This window comes from Camelina sativa, chromosome 7, assembly GCF_000633955.1.
Source record: "Camelina sativa cultivar DH55 chromosome 7, Cs, whole genome shotgun sequence".
Classification (NCBI taxonomy): domain Eukaryota; kingdom Viridiplantae; phylum Streptophyta; class Magnoliopsida; order Brassicales; family Brassicaceae; genus Camelina; species Camelina sativa.
Window position 1 is genome coordinate 28,870,386 of NC_025691.1, and position 25,446 is coordinate 28,895,831.

The 25,446-nt window shown below is 33.3% G+C and overlaps 5 protein-coding genes and 1 pseudogene across 8 annotated transcripts; 1 reads left to right on the forward strand and 5 right to left on the reverse strand.

Moving 5' to 3' along the window:
• Positions 3-3,414, reverse strand: LOC104705055 (far upstream element-binding protein 1-like; the record flags this gene model as incomplete). The annotated part of the gene is made up of 6 exons (XM_019227174.1): positions 3,003-3,414; positions 2,627-2,910; positions 2,418-2,516; positions 2,275-2,346; positions 2,042-2,161; positions 3-515 (listed from the first exon to the last, which is right to left on the reverse strand). Coding segments are annotated over exons 1-6 (1,425 nt in total), but the record flags the coding sequence as incomplete, so codon positions are not given.
• On the reverse strand, positions 4,725-7,391 carry LOC104705056 (jacalin-related lectin 20-like). The gene is made up of 6 exons (XM_010421049.2): positions 7,292-7,391; positions 6,751-6,997; positions 6,624-6,656; positions 5,825-6,147; positions 5,283-5,738; positions 4,725-5,201 (listed from the first exon to the last, which is right to left on the reverse strand). The coding sequence occupies exons 2-6, from the start codon at positions 6,989-6,991 to the stop codon at positions 4,950-4,952; spliced, it is 1,305 nt and encodes a 434-aa protein (XP_010419351.1). The 5' UTR covers positions 6,992-6,997; positions 7,292-7,391; the 3' UTR covers positions 4,725-4,949.
• On the forward strand, positions 12,750-14,244 carry LOC104705057 (annotated as a pseudogene).
• On the reverse strand, positions 14,490-16,774 carry LOC104703128 (F-box/FBD/LRR-repeat protein At2g26030-like). 4 transcript variants are annotated; one of them, XM_010419075.2, is made up of 4 exons: positions 15,672-16,774; positions 15,441-15,581; positions 15,035-15,374; positions 14,490-14,842 (listed from the first exon to the last, which is right to left on the reverse strand). In XM_010419075.2, exons 1-3 carry the CDS (start codon positions 16,359-16,361, stop codon positions 15,084-15,086), a joined length of 1,122 nt encoding a protein of 373 aa, XP_010417377.1. In that variant the 5' UTR covers positions 16,362-16,774; the 3' UTR covers positions 14,490-14,842; positions 15,035-15,083. The 4 variants fall into 4 exon arrangements, with proteins under 4 accessions (XP_010417377.1, XP_019083509.1, XP_019083511.1 ...); XM_019227964.1 differs by lacking the exon at positions 14,490-14,842 and having other exon boundaries at positions 14,979-15,374; positions 15,672-16,587; positions 16,660-16,774; XM_019227966.1 differs by lacking the exon at positions 14,490-14,842 and having other exon boundaries at positions 14,979-15,359.
• On the reverse strand, positions 18,899-19,868 carry LOC104703129 (abscisic acid receptor PYL2-like). The gene has a single exon (XM_010419078.2). It carries the CDS (start codon positions 19,675-19,677, stop codon positions 19,114-19,116), a length of 564 nt encoding a protein of 187 aa, XP_010417380.1. The 5' UTR covers positions 19,678-19,868; the 3' UTR covers positions 18,899-19,113.
• On the reverse strand, positions 23,580-24,382 carry LOC104703130. The gene has a single exon (XM_019227508.1). The coding sequence runs from the start codon at positions 24,370-24,372 to the stop codon at positions 23,620-23,622; it is 753 nt and encodes a 250-aa protein (XP_019083053.1). The 5' UTR covers positions 24,373-24,382; the 3' UTR covers positions 23,580-23,619.

The following is a 25,446-nucleotide window of genomic DNA, read 5'->3' on the forward strand; positions in this document are numbered from 1 at the left end:
GTGTCTTCCTCTTGACTCGGATTAGCGGCGCTGCCGTAACCAGCCTGCTGCTGATCATAACCAGCAGCTTGACCATATCCTGATTGCTGCGAGGCATTGTAAGCCCCATACCCATCTTGCTGGTATCCCTGACCAACTTGGCCATAACCAGAAGCATGCTGGTAGTAATTGTAGCCTGTGGTATCGGTCGGTGGGGCTGAGCTACCACCAGTGCTTGGTTGCTGTGACTGTTGCTGACCGTAATAATCATACTCACCTTGCGCACCCTGCTGAGATGGTGGCACAGAGGATTGATCCCAGGTAGAGGAATAGCCAGCTGAAGTTTGTTGAGGGTAACTCCCGTAAGGTGATTGACCATACTGAGGTGGACCAGGATATGCTCCCGGTTGCATGTAACCACCATAACCAGGTTGTGCAGGCGGACCACCAGGTGGTGCCCAGCTTGATGGCGGGCGGGCTTGATAACCACCCTGTTGAGGATAGCCTCCACCCATTGAGGAGTTTCTCATACGGTTCTGCATAAAACAAACCATTATAATAAGCTAAGGTAACTTACTCAGGGAAATAAAAGGATGACACAGCATATAAACACATGAACACAGAGGCAGAGACATATAAAGCAGATAACAAAGACTAGATCGAGAGGAATACAAGGTTACGTAATTTACCAACATCTGTCCATATAGGATCAACCAAGATCATATCATATTCTAGAAGGGTAATGGTGATGCCTACATACCGTACTGATTGGTGAAATTATTGGGTTACTCCTGCAGAAGCCCATCCCTTTCCCTATCCGAGATAAATGGGTGCAAGAAAAACCACGAATACTATAGAAGCTTTTGCAGAAAAGCAACATATATATTTACATGGAACCTATGTTCTAAAGGCAATGTTTGTGCAGCAAAGTAACCTAATACCAACTAAAGAGTGCTGTTTTCAACAATATCAATACTCATGCATATTATCAGATTCAAGCTGAGGTATGAACTCTCTGGAGTAAATTATGGTTGAAGGGTTCAGCGAGATATGAATCCAGGAAAAATTGATGCAAGCAAAAAAGGCATAATAAAAACAAACAGTTACTAGGTTAGCAAAATATTGGCACGAAAAAATGGCTAATAGGTCTTCATATGTCAGTCGCCCACCTTTGGTTATACCCTGATGATTAAAACTAGAAGTAATAGCTGAACGGAAGTGATTTGACACAAATAATTAAGCACAATTTAACAAAAAGTGACATTATTGTATAACACTGTTTGGAAAAACTATCACCACAGGTTGGACTAAAACAATTCAGCAACCTTACAAAGGCTACCCATACCAGTGTAGGATCAACCACCTTGTCTGTGGCCAGAAGCGATGAAACATAGATGTCTGCATATACTCCATAAACATAGACAACAGAATTTTTCTACTAAGAAAAATACAATTTGAAAAGTGAATGTGCTAAGAATATCTCTTGATAGGAGGAGTCACGAGAAACCATGTTATGTACATAGTAAATTTGGATTATTAAAAAAGATGGAGAGTAAGATATAAGGAAGGGTCAATAAAATTCTGCCATAAAAAGATAGTAAGAAAATGAAGGTAAGGAAGAAGCAACATATAATCTCTTGCAACCTCGTTAACAAGATGATGGTAACGAATATCAAAAAGAAATATCTTTTGTAATTAGTCAAGAAAATCCAAAAAAGTCTCAAAAAGAACCGACCCCTGCAAACAAGTGGAATAGAAGAACCATGCACAACATTGTAGATGCATATACAGTGGAGCTAATACCAACGGTAATGAAGGCACAATTATAGCTCATCATAAGCAAAACTGAGTACTAGGATTTGATACATTAACTAAGTGAAACTAGTATAGCCTACATAACCTATTATCTGAATAACAGAGCAGCTTTAAAGAAAACGCTAGAAAAACCTAAGGCTGATGACAGCTATATAATGTAATCAAAACACAATATCAATTTCAGGTAGAAAAGTAGAAACTGCAGAAGCCTGCCACAATCCATAACAAACAAAACAATTAAACATACCTCGCCACTGATGATTTCATTAACTAATTGCTTAGCATGTTCAATCTGATCGGTTATCCCATCAATCTGCAAAGTTCTTTCTGGCGTTGGGTCTCCAGGGGGCAAATGCAAAGGAATAACCTGCAGACAAATTATTACAGGATGAATAACATTTCACCAGTTGGAGACAAAAAGAAGCCTGGTATATAATATTGTTTCACAAAGAAGCTGAACAATTAAAAGAAAATACAAACCTGAATTCGAGCTCCAGTCTTAGCTTGCATAGATTTGATAGTTTCACCTCCTTTACCAATTATCAGACCAACCTAGAACAGTTTATGTATTACATACAAGACACAGATTACAGAAATCAGCCTATCTCTAGAACACCAAGTACCTTATTATTAGGAATTTTCATAACAAACTGATCAGCTCCTGCTTGTCCACCCATCCTACGGCCGCCTCCACCTGAACCAGCAGACCCACCTGCCTCAGCCTAAACCAAAATTATTAGACATAGCATTAGTAATCAATCTACTTCAATCACCTAAACCACACACCAACTTAGTCACTATCATTAGCAACAACTTGAAGTAGGACTACTACCTCTTGAAGGACATCAGTGATCAACTGCTCAGCTTTTGAAATCTGATCAGGCGTCCCCGTTAGGTCAACAGTCCTTGTAGGACAATTAGGGTCAGCATCCATATCTCTAGTGACCTGAATCTTGGCTCCAGACTGAAGTTGAAGATACTTAATAGTCTCTCCACCTTTACCAATGATAACACCAACTCTCATATTCGGAATATCAATCTTCTTAGTAGTTCCCTGGAAGCTACCATACGAAACCGGAATCGAAGATGGAACCGTCCCTGACATCTGCTTACCCTCTACATCAAAAAACCAAAATCACAAATCAATTAGGTTTTAATCACAACCCTAATTCTTAAAAATCACGAGAAGAGATTTCAAAAAAACGAACCAGAAGAAGGATATGAGCTAAAGCCTTTGTCAGCATAATCATAAGAAGCACCGTTGTCAACACGAGGACGTTTAGGATCAGAGCTGTTGAGAAGACGAGCAGCGATCTCTTGTGCCTTTTGTTTAGCAATCTGGATTTCATCCAAGGGAGGAGGAGGAACGCTGTTGTAGGAAGACGGCGGAGGAACGGCGGTAGCGGTGGGATCAGGTGAAGCAGATGGGATCGGACCAGAAGAGAAGCCAGTGGGTCTGCGGGTTGATGGTGGAGGAGCGGTTGGTTCTTCGTATTTGCGTTTGTTGGAGTAAGTTTCGGATGAGTATTGAGATTCGTCCGCCATGGTTTGATGATTTGAGAGAAACCCTAGAAAGAGGCGGAGGAGATAAGGAGAAGCAAAAGTCTGAGAGAGAGAGAGAGAGGTGTAAAAAGATTGTTTATATATGCGGACAAAAACCTTGCTGTTGTATCATTTTGATATTTTTCCCACTTTTTAACCGCTTATCCTTTTTACCTTTACTAACTTTTAACATTTTTCTTTCTACACAATTTTAGAAACATAGGAAAAAATAGAGAAAATGAGAGAAAAAAAGGAAAAAATAGAGAAAATAGTTTTCTTTTTCTTGAAATTACATTATTATTAAAACACCGATCGGAAAATTACATTTTGATGTCGGAATAATTAAAAATAAAATAAAAAATGCAAAATATTGAGGGATTGATTGGCACTGCTAATATTAAAACAATAGTAATATGCAATACAACGATATGCTGTAAAAATTGTATGCTATTGTGTATTAATATGATGACATGTGATTGGTACAACTGTTAGCATTTAGACATAAGATTATAAAATTAGATATTATTATACAATAATAGTTAAATTAGTAGGGAGACCATTGTATTTTTACGACTTTTTTAGAAGTCTTATGCTTAGAAATGCTTCATTGAAAATAATTGAGATGTAGACCATATAAGAGCATTTATAAGCATTATGGTTAATAGTTAAATTAGTAGGGAGACGATTGTATGTGTGTGTTTTTATACACATGTCGTTAACGACGAACTTGATAAGTGTTCTGGGATCATGTGAGTTACTAATGCTAGAAATTAATTTTTACGTAATAAAATAGAAAAAATAGAGAGATAGAAGAAAACTGAGAAAATTTGAAAACATGGATAATATATATAATTTTCGTATTAAAGGTGAATCACTATAAATTGATATTAGAATATGAATTTTTAATACAAAACCAATTGGTAATGAAGAATAAACCCATATATGTTATATATTTTGTCAAATTATTGTCCAATTACTCTTATTGCGGTATATTGTGTTTATAATATGTTGTTTCGAGATAATGGCTTTTCTAATCATAGAATTTGATATTTTCAGGTAAAGGTTGATATATCAAATTTGGGTCAGACTGACGTGGATTGAACTATGATACTACGTTAGATTACGACTTCTAAAGTTAATATCAATTAACAACAAATAGTTTTTTTTTTTTTTTGGAAAAACGACAATACATAGATCAATACATATTTTTTATATACTGTGAGAATCCTTGTTTGTATATTGCATATTTGCATCCATAATAATTTAATTTATGTGTCTTTAACTAATTTGTTTCTAATTAAATCTGTTTTCTGAGGGTCAATTTGCGATCAAAATCCTATCAAAATGAAATTATTAACTCAGAATTGTGAGATAAACTGACGTAGCTGTTCTTTATTATTTTGTCAACAATAAAATAGATTATCCTTTAATAGTTAAAAGTCAACCTGGTTCGAAAACCTTGCTGTTATTACACGAGATTGCTTAATTGAAATAGATTTCAAAATAAAACCATTGGAGACTACACACGTACGTAGTAAAGGGGTGGAGATACGAGAGAGGCCCTTAACCAACATGCATGGTCAAATTCAATATGAGAATATAGTTTAAGGACGTCACTTGGTGATTGGTGCGACACTAACCCCAATCTGATGAAGCTCGTGGCTAGCTTTTCCATGGAACCCGACCACTTTGTGACCTTCCTTCCCGAGTGTAAAGCTAACGCCAGATTCCATTCCAAAAGGCGGAGAGGTTCGTTTATTGGTCTTGAACTTAAGCATGATTATTACTGCAGAGTCACTTCCAAATGTTTTTTCATAATAACCCTCCACTGCCGTGATGTATTCACTCGGATACTCCAACTCGAACTGTGAAAGTGGTTCATTAAAAAAACAATAATACAACTTTATAGTTAGTTTAAGGAAATAACAATGAAGTAGTATAATCACCTCTTCGTATCCAAGCATAGTCTTCTTTCCATGCTCTTCTCCTAGGACTAACTGGTTGTTCTTGTCATACACAAACTTGACAGATGAAATACCATTATCACCTTGTCCCACATATATCTTTCTCACACCATCGAAAGCTCCATCATCCCATGATTCACCTCCATCACCACCTTTTCCTTGTAGTTTCTCCGTGGGAGGAGGAGGAGGAATAGGGATCGTACCAAAATATGCACCTATAGCATCCATAGCCCAACAACTCCTTCCATGGAGCCCGACAAGAGCCCTCCCTTTGCTCTCAAACACGATAGTTCGCCCACCCTTATGTCCATATGTAGGAGATGTTCTGTCTTTTGATGTCTTGAAACTTAACGACCTAACTCGGTCTGTGCTGCCACGGACTATGTCACAGGTCACCTCCATTGATGTAATATATTCATATGGATAGTCCACTGCAAACTGCAAAACACAAATAAAGGGTTTCTTAGATTTATATATCTTTCCAATAAAAATTTTTAAAAAGTAAGAAACGTTCAAACTAGAACCTCGTTTGGTTTTCCTGGCGGATTCATATGTAACATATCCACGTTTTGACGCGTTTCCACTTTGCCGTCTTTGTCGTAGTCGACCCTGATATGCGATATCCCAGTGGAGTCATATGCAACATAGACTTTTCTTACGCCGGTGTGATAACCCTGGTCCCATGGGCTGCCTCCAGAACCGCCTTGGTATTCCAATTTAATGGCAGCAAGTGGTGTGAAATAAGCTCCAAGAGATTTTAGATTTGCCTCAGCAGATCCATGGAACCCAATGATTTTGTTTCCACTAGGGACTTCAAGTGTGAACCCAATGATTTTGTCCCATGGATCTTCTTAGTACTCAACAAGAAGGAAACACTGCAATTCATTTTATTCTTAATTCAACCTAAAACTGAATGACTTCACCAAAATTTCATATAATACCCAATATAATAATATGGGTGTTATGATCAGAACCAAGTTACTATATATTTATAGTTTTATTATTGGTACTCTATTATATAATATATAAACAAATAGAAGTAATTAATAAATTTAAGATATTTAAAATGTAATTTGACATTATTTAAAAGATAGTAACTGGAACTCTTCTAATTTAAAATAAGTAGCTATATTACATACAAATATTAATCTATATTAAAAAAAAGTATATTATATTGAATGAGTCTTTCACCAATTGAGGTATAAAATGATGTAAAAGTTCCAAATTTAATAATGCACTAAAAATAATAATATTATATGGATGAGAGATTCAATTAGTTCTAATTTAAGCGTAAGGTAATCAAAAGTCTGATACTAAGGATACATGTGCATCTATATATAACATCATACATATTACCTTTACAACCGATTATTTTTGTACTCAAATTTCAAAACATTGTTTTCTTTAAAAAGTTACCCCATGTACAATACGGGATAGAACCTCATATCTTAAAATAAAAAAAGTTTAGGTATTTCTATATTTAACATGCTTACCGTTTGTGTGAAACCTTTAGCTGATACACCATGGATTGGTCCAACAACTGTTTGTCCAGCCTTGACATAATCAAACTTGATGAATTGAATTCCTTGAAGACCACCTCGTACATGTATCTTTGTTACATTTTCATGGTCGCCTCCATCATCCCATTGATTCCCTCCCTTTCCGCCTTTAGCTTCCATCTTTCGGGCCATCGAGAACTGATTCAAAACATTATTCAATAAAAAAAGATTTTATTTTGTTCCATAATTAGTCATTGGTATCTCTAAAACATTACCCACTTGAGAAAATGCACAAAATCATTTTCAGAAACAAACTAATTAAAGACAGGAATAGAATGACGAACCCTAATTCTTGGGTGAAAAAGTATAAGCAGTTTTGATTAAAATATAACCTTAAGACATTTGGAGATATTTCTCACGTTCTACAGTTTAAAAAGAGTCACAATACGTTTTACATGGTGGTTTCATACTATTAAGAGAGATTTTGCATACCTCTTATGCGTAAGGGTAGAAAGAGAGAGCTAGATAAAGATAAAGAGAGCTGATGAACAATGTGGAGAAATGATGTATAATAAGTAGGTAGAGCAGAGGAGGTGCCCCTTTTATACACAGTTTTTGGTTTTCGTTTTCTTTGATTATCTAGAAGCAAATTTATTAATGCGGTCATATTTTGGTTTACTATATGTGTACTGCATAAAAAAAAAGACAGCATTTATTATTTTAAAATATGATATGTGACTTTGTTATTAGTCGTGATTTAATGTACATGATAGACACTACACACTAGTAGTAGTATAAGAGAATATTTAAACATTATTAGTGACTTAAATTTATTCCAGTGGCCAACCTCCAACATGCACTACCCAAACTAATCGTCTAGTAATTATGAATTTTTCGAAAAACTATAAATCCTAATAAAACTCATAGATATTCCGAATCTGTCCAATAAATCCTGAATCCATTCCAAACAATTCCCAAATAAGCTGTAAGTGGATGAGGCCAACTAATTTTCAATAAACTAAAAATGCTTTATTCTCCTGGTTTTAAGATATAAGACGTTCAAATTAAAAACACACATATTTAGAGATACATTTGCTTTTTTTTGTTTTTGTTCACAAATCTCTGCTTAAGTTCAAGTATAAAAATGCAACTTCCGAATTTTAGACTTTTAGCTACCTGTATGGGGGTTTGACAAAAAAAAAAAAAAAAAGCTACCTGTATGGGCACTGTATACTTGACTTCTTTGTGTTTAGCGTTAGCCTTTGAAAATGTCTATTTTATACTGTATATATATCTTAAGTAACTAAGATGCTCGATACAGTATAAACGAAATACATTAACTAGTTAAAGAAAGGTATCATGCAGAAGCACATGCATGTTGATGCGTAGAAGCAGTGATAGTGGTTGAATTTATTATCTTTACATATAAACCATGTTCCCAAATATATAAATCTGTAGAAGGATCCGGAAGTCTTAATGAGAGGATGGATCTTCAGATCCTCTAGAGATCACTTAATTACAGAGGCACACAACTCAAGTATCAACTTAACTTTTATCTCGAAATACAGCGACAACAATATCGAGACTCGTCCTTCCAAGATCTAAATTTAACTTTTATTTTAGTTTTTATAAGTTAGTATTTTAATTTTTAGAGCATCTCCAATAATTTTCTATTTTTACTTCTATAAAATATCTCCAATAGTCTTTTATTTTTTCCTCTATGATAGAGATTCTCTATAATAGAGGTGAATTTTGCTCCAATCCACTTCTATTTTTATCTCTAAAATAGATATTGCTATTTTTTCTTCTATTTACAGAGAAACTCTATTTTTTTCTACAAAGGGTTCCTTTATAAATAGAAGAACTCTATTTTAGAGGTGAGAATAGAGGTGGATTGGAGTAAAACTCACATCTATTATAAAGATCTCTATTATAGAGGCAAAAAAAAATAGGGAAAACTATTGGAGCAACTCTATAATAGAAGTGAGTTTTACTCCAATGGTCCTCTATTCTCACCTCTAAAATAGAGATTGCTATTTTTTCCTCTATTTATAGAGGAACCATATTTTTTTTTTACAAAGGTTCCTCTAAAAAAATAGCAATCTCTATTTTAGAGGTGAGAATAGAGGACAATTAGAGTAAAACTCATCTCTATTATAGAATTTCTCTATTATAGAAGAAAAAATAGGCAAAACCATTGGAGATGGTCTTAGAAAAAATATTTAGGTTGATCCTTAGGATGCAAATCCTTTTGTTCAACTTCTTTTTTTCCAATCGATCATAATCTTTTATATACTTCCCTGTTTCACAAAAAGTATCATTTTAGAGATCTTTTTTTGTTTCACAAAGAGTGTCACTTTACAATTCCAATGCATTATTTTAGATTTTTCAATGTATCTTTTACATTAGATTTCCTACTTTTATCTTTAATCTATAACTAAATTAACCCATTAATCACTTATTAAATAAGGATATACATGTATATTTTAATGTTTTCTTATTTTGTGTGAAATGTGTCAAAGTGACACTCTGTGTGAAACAGAAAGAGTAATATTTCATTTAAAAAAAAAATTTAAATCTATATTATGAAAGTTGGCTAACTCTCTCTATTCTTCTGTCACATCAGCAATAGAGAGAGTGCCACATGCTCATCCTTCTTTATGTTGTTTGACTGATACTCTTCGTCTTCCTTTGCTTGATTTTCGTAGTAACTGAAACTTCGACTCTTTTCACTTTCCCTTGCTTTAGTAACTGTTCCTTTATAATATCTCTCGCATCCTGCTGTTTTTTTTGTAGTGAATGAAGATGTGAAAGATGAAGGTCAATTACAGAGAAAAGAGAACTTGAAGATCAAGCATATTCAAAGAATACTCTTTTATATGGCAGGAGTCGTGAATATATAGAGAAAGATGTTTAATTAGTCTTCTAATTATAGTTTGTAAGTGATTATATACATACATTCTCTCTTTAAGTTTACATTGTTGTGTTGTTTTTCTTCTCTACAAACTTTTTCTTATAACTCTATCTGCTCAACTATACACAGAATTGCAAGTTCATTCTCACTATGGTGAACCTTAAGGATTTTGTATTTGAGTAGTGTTATTTCTAAATTTTTGTTTTATGTATCTAGGACCGGTATGTGTGTTGTTAAATGTAATCTTACTATAGAATAAGCATAAACTGGTCATTTTGTGTTTGATTCTTAAGAGGTAGAATAGATTATAAGACTTAAGAAATTGGCCAAATTTACCATAGTTTTTTTCCTTACTCTTATAGTCCCAGAGAAGAAAAAAAGATTTAATCATGTGTGATGGCTACTCCAAATTTTCAAGTCACATGATATGATATTGATCACCATGGTTTGTGTTTTCATTTTTTATTACTCAATGCACGATATGATATTTACAGTAAAAATGTAACTGTTCATATCGCGAAAAGATAACATGCGCAGTGCACGGGTACTCATCTAGTTAAATTAAAAAACAAAACAACTTCTGTATACTTTAAATTAAATAAAGTTACATATTGGCTTGGTTCAGATTTTACAATTAAACAAGGTTATATATCGGTTTAAGTTTATAAATGAGAATTAGACTTTAGATTTTACAATTAGAACGAAATTGTATATTAGTTTGGGTTTACAAATGAGGTGATCAAGGTTTAGATTATACAATTAAAACAAAATTATATGTCGGTTTGGATTTACAAAATGAAGTGGTCAGAGTTTTGATTTTACAATTAAAACGAAATTATATATCGATTTGGGTTTACAAATGAGATGGTTAGGGTTTAAATTTTACAATTAAAACAAAATTATATTTCAATTTGAGTTTACAAATGAGTTGATTACGATTTAGATATTATAATTAAAATGAAATTATCTCTGGGTTTGGTTTAGGAAAAAAGATGGCTAGCTACATGAAGTATAGGTGAATACATGGTCACACATACCAACTATATTATTGTATACTCAACTACACGAAGTATATGTATTACATGGTCACATGCATGAACTATATGACGTCATGTGTTCAACACCATAGACATACAATCTGGTACAATGATTGATTAATTCCAGTGAAGACCGGTGTTGACCAAAAAAAATTTCTAAAATTAAAAATTAAAAATAAGAAATTATTATATTAAATCATTTATGGTTTTTATTAATTAAAAAATATTCTATTTAATATCTAAATATTTTTTATATATTTCCTAAATATATCTTAAATGTAAAATAGAGAACCCAAACCTTAAAAAAACTTCTAAAAATTAATTTAACATATTGTAATTGTGTAAAAAAAGGTAAAAATGAAAATGCTCATATGTTAAAAGTAAATATTCTGAATTTTTTTTTGTTGTTGTTTATATGTTAATTCAATATCTAAAGATATATTGAATCTATTTCCTAAATATATCCTAAATGTAATATAGAGAACCCAAACCTTAAAAAAAATTTCTAAAAATTAATTTAACATATTGTGATTATGTAAAAGAGGGTAAAAATGAAAATGTTCATATGTTAAAAGTAAATATTGTTAATTTTTTGTTGTTTATATGTTATTTTGAGTATGTAAATTTTAAAGTAAAGAGTGTATACATTTTTTTATAACATTTACCATGCAAAATTTAGAGCAATGAGTCATATACTCAATATTTTGCATATTATTTTTTAATGAAAGTAGTTGAATTTGATTTTATTGATTTTCTAGTAATTAAATAATCTGATTATGAGAGATTTATATATATATATATATATATATATTGAAAATAATTATAAATTGTTTTTATATCTTCAAGATCATTTATAATGATTTTATATCTTGAAGATTATTATAAATGAATTTTTTTATCTTGAAAATAATTATAAATGATTTTTATTTAACTATTTACTTTAATTTGAAAAATAAAAAGTAATTAATTATAAGAATGAATATATTAGAGATATATAAAAAATATTTAGATATTGAATAGAAAATTTCTTTTAATCATGAAAACTCATAAATAATTTACTATAATAATTTTTTTTTAAGTGTTGGTCAACGCCATAGTCAACATCGGTCTTCGCCGAAGTCAATTAACCGGTGTACTGAATTATATGTTTATGATGTTGATCGCATAACGTCATATAATACATGCATGTGGTCATGTAATACATATATTTTGTGTAGTTGAATATACAATAGTATATTTGGCATGTATGACTATGTATTCATCAATACTTTGTTTGGCTAGTTATCTTTTTTCCTTTCGTTTATCAAATAACAGTTTAGATTTTTAATTTTACAATAATATATATAGATTTTTTGTTTTCTTATAAGAAGGTGATTGTCCTAATTTTTACTATTAACTTGTGAATTTGGTATTTGATCTAGATTTTAATTTTATTTAAATAATTAAAAAGCTCTGAGCGTAGATCTGTAAATCCTTTTAGACGCACATCACATGATTCACACGTTTCGGTGGATCAACTTACTTTGAGTTATTAAAATATTAGAAGTTTCGAGGATTTAGTCTGAGTTATACAAAAAGAAAAAATAAAACAAACAATACTGTTTAGTTTTTATTTATTCATGATTTTAGATATTATTTTCCAAAAAAGTAAGTGTATTGTCAAACTTAAAAATAATCGCCTCAAAACTGTCGAAAATTCGAGTAAATTAATTGAAGGTGGATTCATATAGGAAGCTATAATATGTAAGATCTTTCAACTAATTTTATTTTATCTAATTTAACTAATATTATTTAACACAAATCAAACAGAAGTAATTAAGGTGAGATCTTTCAACTAATTTTATTTCTTTTACCTCTTTAAAAACCCTTATTTAATAATCTCATTTGATTAAAAAGATAGAAACTTAAAACAAAATTAGATATCTGACGATTCTGTTGCTCTACTCTTACGCCAAAAATTAGGGTTTCTTTCCCCTTCTTCAGATTAAACCATTGAGCAATGAAAGCTGCAAGATTGGAAACTGAACCTACATATTCAGATAGGATTACTCACTTACCTGACGATTTGCTTTTCCGAATACTCTCATTCATTCCTGTAAGTGATGCTATGGCCACAAGTTTGCTATCTAAACGATGGACATCTCTGTGGAAGATGATGCCAACACTTGAGTATGATGAGAACTCTTGTCCCAACATTGGTTCATTTAGATATCACAAATTCTGCAAGAGGTCACTGGAATTACATAAAGGTCCGGTTCTTAAAACCCTAAACCTCAAACTTAAGAATCCCTCCTCTGACTTCTTAAATTCACTGCTGTTTCCAAGAATTGGTTCCACTCTCCTCGAAGTCACAGTCACTTCTACGTCTACGTCTTACCCTCGTTATTATAGTATTATCACTTTCCCAAATAACCTCAGAGTCTTTCACACAGTAGTTGTTTTGAAACTCCAAGGCCAGATTCTTATTGATGTTGCTGATTCTCCAGTTTGCTTCATGTCCTTGAAAACTTTATATCTCACATGTGTGAACTTCAACAGCGAAGAATCTTTCGGTAGACTGTTATCGTCTTGTCCTGTTCTTAAATGTCTTTTCCTCCAAAGACTTTGCACTGTCGGCCGTTTTTTGTTCTCCATATCAGTCCCTTCTCTAGAAAGATTATTCATCACCAAAGAGGCTGCTTATAATTTTAAAGATGACTCAATAATTGAGATAAATGCTTCTTCTTTGAAGTACTTGGAGATCAAGGATCGCAGAGGTAGTTTTGATTCTGTTGAGGACATGCCAAAATTGGTAGATGCACATGTGGCAGTTAATTTGTCAAAAACTGGAAAGTTTCTTAAAGCTCTTACTTCAGCTAAGCATCTTTGGCTAGATTTATATCCTTCAATGGTAAGATCTTTCTTTTCCCGCTACCAAGGCGTTTTGTTAATTCTTTGAAGTTTTCATGATAAATACTTTTAGCTTTGTTTTCTTGCGTGTAGGTTTTTCACCGTACAAATAGATTCATCTCCAAGCAGCTTCTTTATCTGGAGCTAAACATTTATGAGAATTTTCAGTCGAATCTACTTCTGAGTTTGCTGAAAGATTTTCCTAATTTACAAGCTCTCAAGCTCAACCACGTAAACTCACAATTTACCTTCTAATTAAGAATATGTTTTCGAAAGCTTTGAATTAATTTAATCCAATGCTTTTACGTTTCTCAGACACATCCCAACTATGATATCGAGGATCAACCGTGTTTACTCTCTAAACCGAACCGAGCTCCGTTCCTGAATGCCTAAGCTTCCATCTCGAGACTTTTCAATGGATAGGCTACTCAGGGACAGATGAAGACAGAGAACTTGCGGTATACGATTTGAATTATGCTCGTTGTTTAAAGAATGCTACGATCTCTTTACATTCAATGGGCACAGAGAATAATCTGATGATGATTAATGAGTTGAAATCTATGTCTAAAGCTTCAACCATGTGTCAGCTTGTAATTAAATTTTAGAAATACGTCATCTTGTATTTGAAATTTAGCCAGATATGATGTTATTTTCTAATCTGAAGTTTTAGATTAGATTGAGAAAGAAGATTATAAACTGTTGACATCATTATTGTATCATAAATATTTTCTTGCGACTCAAGTATATGGGCAATCAAAGTACTCTTGAAGTTCTAGTTTCTCTTCTTGCTCTATATATACTTTCATGCAACGAACGTCGGAAAATTTCTGCAAAACAATACAAAGTATGTTACTTTAAAGTTTGAGTTGTTTTTATTTCCATATTTTTATTGGACAAATTAAACAGGTTATCCAATCTTTAAAACCTAAATTGACTACCGATATTTACATTTTTCGTAAAAAAAAAAAAAAAAAACCAATAGCCCAAGTAACATATCGAACAATGTAACACCCCGGCCGCTAAGGTAACATGTTAGATAGATCAAGCAGCGTTTCATATGTAAAATGGAGAAACCAGCCATCAACCATACTAGAACTCACTGTCTATGTTTCATACGTGGGGTTGAAATGATCACACGTAAAAGACTAACTCTTCACCAGTTCACTATAAGTAGAGTTTGATCCTGTGCTTGTTCCTTTACACCTACACACAAATACATATAAACATTCATAAATCCAAATCCAAAAGTAATTAGAGTCATGACTAACTTGCATGTTAAAATTGTCTACAAGAGGACGGTATGTGTTTAGTTTGCGAGTTCAACTGAGTTATTGTAATGTGGTAGCAATTTAGTGTAATTTTTTCATATCAAAGGATCCCTACACTGGTCCTTACCCAAAAAAAAAAAATTCCTACACTGGTCTTCTATAAACATTGTCATTTGTCAATGTATGATGACCTCACAGCACCGAGAACGCTTTGTGAAAGTATGAAGCTCCTTAAAGATATCTGAATCTTGGTTTGCCATCGAAGAATCTTTAAAATGCAGAGTGAGTTTCCGGAGAACTACTGAATTCTTGAGAAAATACTTCACTAATTTCATTCCGGTTTCTTCTCCTATAACCAATTCTCTAATCTCGACACTCTCCAGACTTGATAACAAACATTGAGGGACATAGTCAAGTCCAGCTTGCTCAGGCTCCGTCGAAACAACAAAGTCCTGCAAGGGCACAAGCTGGGTTTACGATATATTCAGAGGTGTTATTAACGAACCAAAGCATAGATTCATACAACATATTACCAAGATGAGGTTTTCCAAATTTGGACAGCTCTCAAGAAAGACGAGCAACAACTGCAACAAGGATCCAGAGATCGCAGCTTGTAAGCGATACAAGTTATCGAATTTCGGAATTGGTCCGAGTTTGGAATATCTATAGAGGACCTGCAAGAAGAATGAAAAAAAAGGATACATCATAAGTAATCAAAGTACATTTCTTGTTACATATATGCATCACAAAGTACATATTTTCACCTCTAAAGTACGCTGAGAGATGATCATATGTCTAACACTAGATACACCAGTGATAAAGTCACGGATAGTATCTCTCTTGCTTAAATCCCCCGGTTCCAAAGGACTACCGCCAAACTTAACATTAAATTCAGTATCAATATCGATCATCAACAAAGAAGTCAGGTTCTTGACTATAACCATATCAGAATTGTCATCATTAAAATTCAAATACTCGAGTCTTGGAGCATCAATCTCAACCGAATAACATGCACCAGCGTTACTATACTCAAACGTGAGACGAAAACTCTTAAGACTCCGAGACCTCACGCGAAGAAACTGCAGAACGTCTACATCACAAAAATCAAAAGGCCTAATCAAAACAAGATCTTCAAGAACAGGACAACCTGAGATAACCTTCTCCATGATCAAAGGATCATCAAAATACCAAACGTCTTCTAAATGTAAGATCTTAAGACAAGGTAGAGAAACAACGAACTCGGGATTCACGATTCCGACCGTTACAAGCACCAAAGACAATAACGTATTGCTCTTATAAATGTCCAGAGGCATAAACTCTCTCATACACATATCAGTCTCAAACCCTTTAGCATCTAAATGCTTAATCCCACGGTTAACCGCTGTACTAACCCATCCGGCCAACCGATCATCGTCGTAAGTGTATTCATCATACTTAATCTTGAACATTCGCATTCATGAATTCCGACTAAAATCCGTAAATTTGTCGACAAATCTCGCGTAGTCTTCGTCAGGGAAATCGCTGACCTTTAAGTCAAGAACATGAACACTAAGCCAGAGAAGTTCCCATCTCTTGGATAAAACACTTGTCTTGACGGAATCTTTGGTCGGAAGGTATGAGAGTACTTGTGTTAGCAAAAAACCTGGTATTCGCTGATCCTATCGCAACTCATCGCTAATCCTAAAGTAAGCTGAAATTGATTCTAAAATCACATAGATAAACATGCAATCAAGCTGGGTCTGAAGAGCTCACCGTCGAATTGACGCGACGGAAGAGGAAATGTGAATGTAAAGGAAGTCGCCGTCGATTTGATTTGCCGCCGCAGGTGATCTGATACGATTGGGGATTGGGCCTAATTGGGCTTGAATGAGCAGATTGTATATATGTTATTGATCATATTAAAAAAACCATATCAAATTTGGTTTGGTTTAGTTTTGAGTTTTGACTTTTATTTTGATACTCACAGTTTTCAGTTTTTTTTGGGTTAACCCAAAAAAACTATAATCAATATGGGAAAAAACCTGAAAAATAAGTCATCTAATTTTTTTTTGCTATTTAATTTCTCTAGTTATTAAATTTCCCAAAAAAACCTGTTTAATTTCCATTGTCTTTAAAAACCTTCATCTTATTAATATTGGTAGATCCATACGTAAAGACATAACGACTCTTAACAAAATGTTAACCAGGATTAAAATTTAACCCCCACATGTTTAATTAAAGAGATCTAATGACACTGTTGCCCTTCTTCTTCTCTTCCACAAATCGATTTCGAGTTTGAGAGAGATAAAACCCTAAAATTTCAAGAAATCAGATTTGGTTTGAGAGAATGGTTAGCCAAAGTTCACCACAAGTATTTTATTTTCGTGCTGCAATTTCCATAGAGTGGTGTATTAAAGGATTCGATCGTCATTGCTGAATTTTCAAAACCTCTCATTTTTTATTTTTTATTAATTTAATCCCTCCCTGTAACTTGAAGAAGTGTGAGCTTCGTTCAACTGAGATCTTCTTCTGGGTTATTGCTAAAGAGAGTTTTAAAGTTGTCCCTTTAATTAAAAAACTTGAGGTTTCTTCTTCTTTTATTTAATTGAGCAAGATCTGGGTTTTAGTCAGGTTGAAGATCGTGGCTTTACTTTAAACAAAAAAGAAAAAAAAATCTGGGTTTCTCGAGGTGTGATTAATGCACACTGTGTTTGTGTTTGTGTGGAGATTACATTTTCTCTGAGTGTTATTAGCTAACCATTCTCTCAAACCAAATTTGATTTCTTGAAATTTTAGGGTTCTATCTCTCTCAAACTTGAAATCGATTTGTGGAAGAGAAGAAGAAGGGTAACAGTGTCATTAGATCTCTTTAATTAAACACGTGGGGGTTAAATTTTAACCATGGTTAACATTTAGTTAAGAGTTGTTATGTCTTTACGTATGGATCTACCAATATTAATAACATGAAGGTTTTTAAAGACAACTGAAATTAAATCAGGTATTTTTTGGAAAATTTAATAACTAGAGAAATTAAACGGCCAAAAAAAATTAGATGAAGCATTTTTCGGGTTTTTTCCCTAATCAATATTGTCAGTTTTTGATTAATTAGTTCGTTAATAAATTAAAAATAGATTGTGAGAGAGCATTTTCTTTTGACTGAAAATGTTTGCGATCTTTGGAAACTGAATTAGTATAGTGAAATGGCTGTTCGATAATATATGGATGGTAGAAATTTTGGATAAAGTTGTAAAAATATCCATATTTGATTCTCAAAAAATAGTTAGATCATAAATTTTCCAGTGACATTGTATGTACTTATGATTAGATCAATATTTCCCTTTAATATATAATAAATTTTTATACATGAATATAAAGATTACTGTAAACAAGTTTCGTTTTATTTTAAAGCATTTTGGAGCAAAAAAAATAAATATCAAGGGAAAATATAGAAAAACAGTATTTGTCTTTCTATCAGAAAAGGTAGAACAACTTGTGGATGAGACACAACTATTGGAAGTAGTACATGGCTGCATGCATAATGTGACTCACTTCTCTTTTCCAGCGCTTTAAAGAAATGAAAGGCAAAAGAACTTCTACACGAATCTAGACCATTAGATTCCTTTTCTAATACAAAAATATAGTATTATATTATTTTGTACTAACTGGAAAAATACAATAATTGCAATTCAATGCTTACCGTTTTTTAGCAACCTTTAATATAGTGGACTATGTTTGAACGGTGATATGATTACAATACTAGCACAAATAGAAACATTTACCTTAATAAGAAACAAGAAGAATGGTTGTGGTAAGGTAAATAAACAACTTCTTTCAACATTTTCGACAAGAAATGATAACTATATACTGTACCAACTTACCAGTATTAAGAGTATAAAATACCTGTTTGAAGTATACAATACATCATTAAAACTAGTCCAAAAGTAATTTAATATATATATATATATATTTATATTAATATATATATAGAGATTTATGAAAAAGCAGAATCAAATGACAGAAATATTGATTTGCCATTTATTGAAGAAAACAAACAGAGAGCTGGTATGCGTTATGCAACAACAGTTTCGTTCACGGAATCGAAATTAAACATTTGCTTCCAACAGTCATATGAAAAATCTCAAAAATTATGTAAATAATCAGTAATCACCGAAGGGAAATATAAGAATAATTATTATTAGGAGTAGAAAAGAATCTTGAAATCATTCATCATGCATTAGGTGCAGCTGTGGCGACAACTCCGAGTTTCTGAAGATTGAGTTTGACGACAGTGTCCACAAACATTTTCGTGTCTTCCTCTGTGTTCCCATCGGGTATGTCAACGGTGTAAGATTCAAGAACCACCGTGTAGACCTTACCTGAATCTTGATTCAAGAACTCGTTGACCGACGTCACTGATATGTAGTTCTTGAGCCGGTGCTCACCACCGACGACCCTGAAGCTCAGAACGCGGTGCTCATCGTCAACGAACTCTAGCCGCTCGGTGCTGGTGGACGCTGGGAGGCCGGAGATTACGGTCACTTCTCGGACGCTTCCGATGCCTCCATCGCCGGAGATAAGACGGCAGCTTTTGACGAAGTGTTTGTAGCGTTCAGGGTTGTCGAAGCGGCGGATGAGAGGCCAAACCACGGAGGCGGGAGCGTGGATGCGTTGGGTTATGAGAGAAGTGCAAGTAGTTGGGTCTGGTTCGAACCGATGGTAAGTTTTGATAACCTGTTCGAGATTTTTGTGCTCCTCGTCGGTCAGGCCTTCCACGACCGGGGAGGAGCTCATGGTGATGAAGAGAGATAACACGTGTGACTTCTGTGGTGGAGAGAATTAGGGTTATACGAGAGAGAGCGAGAGAGAGAGAGAGAGAAAGAGAGGTCTCTTCTTGTTGGAGATTGGGGGATTTGTGAAAGAGATGAGAATAAAAGACAAGTTCTTTTTTTGGTAGCTGTGTGTTTTTATATTCATACAAATCTTTGGGTGTTCTTTAATTTGGATGGATTTATCCCTTTTGTGTGTGTTTATTGTCCATTACTAACAATACTCGATCATTTCTTATTTTATAAGCCCACTTTATCAAAGAGTTTAAGATCATATTTATGGATAACCTATATATGTTCTAAACAAAAATAATTTGACATCCACATATCAATCAAATTATTTTTTATTATGAAAAACATTGTGAGACATCATTTGTATCCTTGGAGCTACAACCTTGCCCATGATCAGGCGGTATCCCCGGCATACACCGTGACTTCACTTTTTTTTCTTTTTTTTTTTTTCTTTCTTTTTCTTTTCAATAACTTCAATTATTAAAAAGGATCATCAGTTAATTAAACCGAAATTAAACCGAAAGAACATTGTTTACATACGAAACGAAATGCGATAAAATACGAGCAGTTCGTGCTAACATTATTTTTATAACATTTAAAAAAGAATTGTAAATTTAGTTTAAACTCAATATCTTTAATCTTCAAGCAGAATAATATAATATTTCTAAATGTGGTTTTTTTTTTTTTTGACAACTCAGGGTAAAATGTAATTGTTTTTTATATATAGCTTTAGTAAGTTTAAATACGATAATACAGCTAATACTGACTGCTTTGCTTTGGCAAATAGGAGTACTAATTATTTTCAGTGAACAGAGTTACTACACGTTCAGACTGGATCCAACTACCTCCTCGTAATCAACATACGTGCATATATCATACATATTCCAGTTTATCATAGATAAATAAATGTTAGAAAATGCTATTTAAATTAAAATTTTGTTGGAATTGAAAATTCTAATAAGTAAAAACAAAATATTTTAAATAAAATCCGCATATTCACTCTTTTGGGTTTCAAAAGGAAAAGTGGTGGTCAGAGCTGGGATAATTTGTCTTTGTAGTTAACAAAATTCTCTGTATTATTCCTTGATTTCGTGGGAAGGTTAGTAGTACTGCACATGTATTTAATAATTAGGTATTACCATAATGGATGTTCCATGTTTGATCTTTTTAATAAAGCACTTAATTTAATTATCCATAAAAGAATTTGTCTTCACTTACGTTTATGGAAAAAGGTTATGTTTTTTTTTTAAAAGGAAAAGGTTATGGTTTCTAATTCTAACTAGTGTTCATCAGCGGAGGGATGGTAACATGGTCAGGGTGAGCAGATGATTGCATGGAAAGCTCCGGAGGAGGGATGAATGAAGATTAATACGGATGGAGCAGTGTGTGGTTGTCCGGGCTTGGCTACAGTCGGGGGTGTTTTGCAGGACCATACAGGGAAATGGTGTAGAGGGTTTGCTTTGAATATTGGTATATGTTTGGCTCCCGAAACACCTCCGAATGTTGGTGAGGATGCTCGAGGGACTGTGCTCCTGAAACACCTCCGAATGTAATTGGTTTTTCTAGTCTTTGAATAAAACACTATTCACCAAAAAAAAAAAAAAAATACTAGCCGAATCAGAGATAACGTAGTGCATTACCCAAATACAAAATGCTCTTACAGTTATGGTTATTTCTGTAGTATGAGAAAACATACCTCATACCTGTCCTCTGCAGTTTAAGAAAAAATTTATTTGGGTACTACAAAATTTATGAAGTATTGATTCACACTATGGTTATTTAAAAGAAAACTAAACAACGTTTTCACCAAGATATAGAATTCACAACTAAACATGAACACATAAAAAGGTTTTTGAAATTGAAAACAGAAAAAGCCAAATAGTTTTCTCTTCATAAAAAAAACTTGATAATAACCTGCAATTAAATATTGTTGGCATCTGCATGCAGATTCTTGATAATAACTATAAACAGGTTAAAGTAATTTTTTTCCGACATTAAGGTATTAGAAATATTGTTTGCATCTGCATTTTTCCATAAAACTAAGTGCAATTAAAATATATCATTTAATTCGTTAAAGACAAGGGCAAAACTCATTAAATAATTTTAGAGAAGCAATGAGTAGAGTAAGTATTAGCCTTGTTGAATCTAAGTATTTAATAAAGAACCATAAACTTTGATCAATTATTGGTCATGTTTTGCATTATTTTATCATATAGTATTTATTAAAGGAAAGGTTTGCCTAAAATGGCAACAATTAGTCAATAATCACTTTACTAATGCCTAGGAAACAATAATTAAATTAAAGTCCATTCATGCGAATCTAAGCGAGCTTGAACCATAATTATGATTTGTAGTAGGTCGTTTTAAATAATCTTATTATTTCGTGTAAGGGGAGTCACCCCCAAGTTAGATTAGCCAACCCGTTAGGGAGCGTCGTGTAATCAATCTGGCAAGTGGCAACCAACCAAGTCAAAGTCATACTAACCAATAAGATGAAGAGGATAAGTTGCTTATAGATATAGTAAAATGCATTGACCGAGAGTCCCTTTGAGAGTTTGAGTTCTGGAAGCCGTTGGACACAATAAATAGGTTAGCTAGTTAGCAAAATTCTCCTTTTCATTTATCATTATTTAATATTTTATTAGTAAATGGATATTATTGAGTTGTCCATTTATTTCTACTTTCATTTGGGTATTACAAGATAAACTCATTTAACTTTATTTGACAAAATAGTTTTAAATGGATATAGCAGTTTCATATAACATTCCCATTTACTTAATAAGGTTTCAAACCAAATTCACATTCTTAGCTAAGATGGCACTAGGATTGGATGGCATGGGAGTCTTCCATTTCTCTTATCTTTATTTGTTTTGGCGATTTGTTCTTTTTTTTGGTGAAATGTTAAATGAGTTTAATGTAATTTGGTTCAGAGTTCCCAGTCTCTTCGGATCGACATGTTAGCCAATCACATCGTCGATCCACTTACTCAATCAGAAGTCATAGAATTATGTAGTTTTGTGGCAAGCAAAAAACCAAATTATCTCCCCACACAAAATACAAGGTTGATACAAACTCATTCAGGCTCGTGCTGTGTCAATAACTATGTTGTAACAAAATGTGGAATTCGTGGCATGAACCAAACAAAATAACTCCAGTTTTGCTTTCTCTTACGAGTTCTCAACCGAGAGCCAGTTACAAATATCCATATGCGAATGTCTCTATTGTTGGGATTGAAACTGGAAGGAACCTAATGTACTCAACTAACCATTGAATTCCTCTAACAACCAAACCAATGTTAAAATCTCTTGTCAACCACTATTTTTTGAGTCCACTTTGGCTAATCATGGAAAACCCAGCTGGTGAATCTTGATACACCTACGATGTCAAGCAGTCGATCTTGTAGTGGTAGCTGGCTACAACTATTGGACAAGAAAAAGGTTCTTTAATTTATCTTTATCTCACTTATGAGTGAACTCATCAACACATATATGGCTGTAACTTGAGTAATGATGCAGCGAGATGATCCTCCGCCAAACCTAAGAGCGTGATTCACTTTATAGTTATAATCTGACTTTGATATAATTACCTTTTTATGTATAGAATTATAATTACAAATATTAATGTTTTTATTATACAATCGTATTTTGGATAATTTGGGTGCATATTTGGTTTTCAGTTCGAGTAATTTGGGTAGAAACGTATAATTTGCCCATGCCTACTTTGGAACAGGACGATATATATGAGCTTGACAAGGATGATATTGTTTGCATAAAACTTATAAACTAGAATATTAAACATTACACATCCAACTTAATAAAATTAAATACATATTGAGAAATTAACATTTTGCACAAACTTTTATTTTTGGGTTTTCATTAAACAAAATTAGAATTCTTCACGGATTCCCACCGGGATACACGCCCAATGGTTGAAATCGCATTGCGACATAGTTGTTGGGGCCAAATCCGGTCCTCCCTTGACCCGAGTCAACAATATTCCACACAGTTCCATTAACGATCACCTGAAACACATGAGGATGATGATGATTGTATGGAAGCTGTTGAGGCGCCATCTCGGTTGTCTGCGGAAACCCAGCTGCGGTCAGGAGATCAACGATTTCAGTATGTCTCTCAAACATATCCCACCTCGATTGCCTTTGTGGATCGACCTTTCGTGGGATAAGACCACGATGCTCAGTTTGCAAATGCTTATTCAGTTGAGTGTACGTCCCCAAAAATTCACAATTGTCCACAGGACATGACCTCGGTTTAGCATTCATGAATCTTCTTGCAGTTTTCATCACTTTTGTCGTCTGAGAGACTTCTCCTCTACATAAAGGGCAGCGTAGGGTGTTGGGGATTAGGGGATCTTTTCTAATGGTTTTTTGGAACGATTTGAAACAGTTGGAGTGACGAAAACTCGTGTCGCACATGTATGGACGACATCCACTTGAAAAGGAAGAACATGTCAAACGAACAGCATTGTGAGGCGGTTCCATGCATATCACACACCGCACATCCTCCCATTCATGACTCTTAATAGGCCACTCAGATGCCTTGTGTTTGTTAGTCCTAGAAGAGCGAAGCGGGTATGGTGATACTCTAACCATGTTGCTTGACTGAGACATTGCATGATTTTCTTTAGGCATCTCTCTTGTTTGATTCCTACATTAATCAAAAATAACCTTCATCTTAATTAAGCGAAAGTATAACTAAAACCCAAAAAAAAACATAACGATGATCAAGAAATCATAAATGAACTATTCATTTATCATACAATTTTGTGAATTTTTGATCATCTCATTAATGAGGTTAGTGGAATCAAAATTGATGCATACTCAAAGTTTAAACCAAAAACAATTAGTGTTTGATTTCGTGTACATAGTAATCAAATGAGTATATATTTTAGATACAATATATATAGAAGCGCTAAACAACAAACATCTCAGCCCAATCATCACCAAGACGATATGCATATACTTAAAAATAAATATTTCAGGTTTAAAGTAAACGCAACTAAGTCACGTGGTACTTAAATGTGCATTAAATCATGTTGTAGAACACCAATTTTCTCTAATACATGAGAAAATAGTATTCAACAAAATCGCTAGAATTTGAATTGTATATGTATAAGAGAGTTCTTGAACCATGTATTCACATACTGGTCACCGCAAAAACATTTTTCTCTAATTTTCAATAGATCAATGAGATTAATCTGAGATTGATATGAGAAATCATGATCATAGTAAACAATAGAAAAAAACTCTGCCATAGATTTAACAAAAGGGAGAAAAGTACTTGGATTTTCAAAGGAAAGTGAAAACAATGGATTTTTGTCTCAAACAGTAGAAATTGTAATTTGATTCTGAGTGCATTGTTGTGTTATTTCCATGGCTTTTTATAAGCTTCTCTTAGAGCATATCTTTTACTCATTTGATCAAAAAAGCCTCTTTGCTTTAGTCAACTTTTATAATTTTCTTAGCCAAAAAAAGAGTGAAATTTAACAAGTAAATACAAATCAATAAGATTTGAAAAGTAAAGAAATCATTGTTGTCTGGTGCCTAACATTTTATGTCAACTAGATAAATGACACTTTTTATTACCTTTATATGAAATAAAGAAAAAAAATCTATAAAGAACATTTATTTTAAAATTTATTTTTAACAAATCACACATATAAATGGTTTCCCTTAATTCATATAATACGGTGCCGACACCTGGCC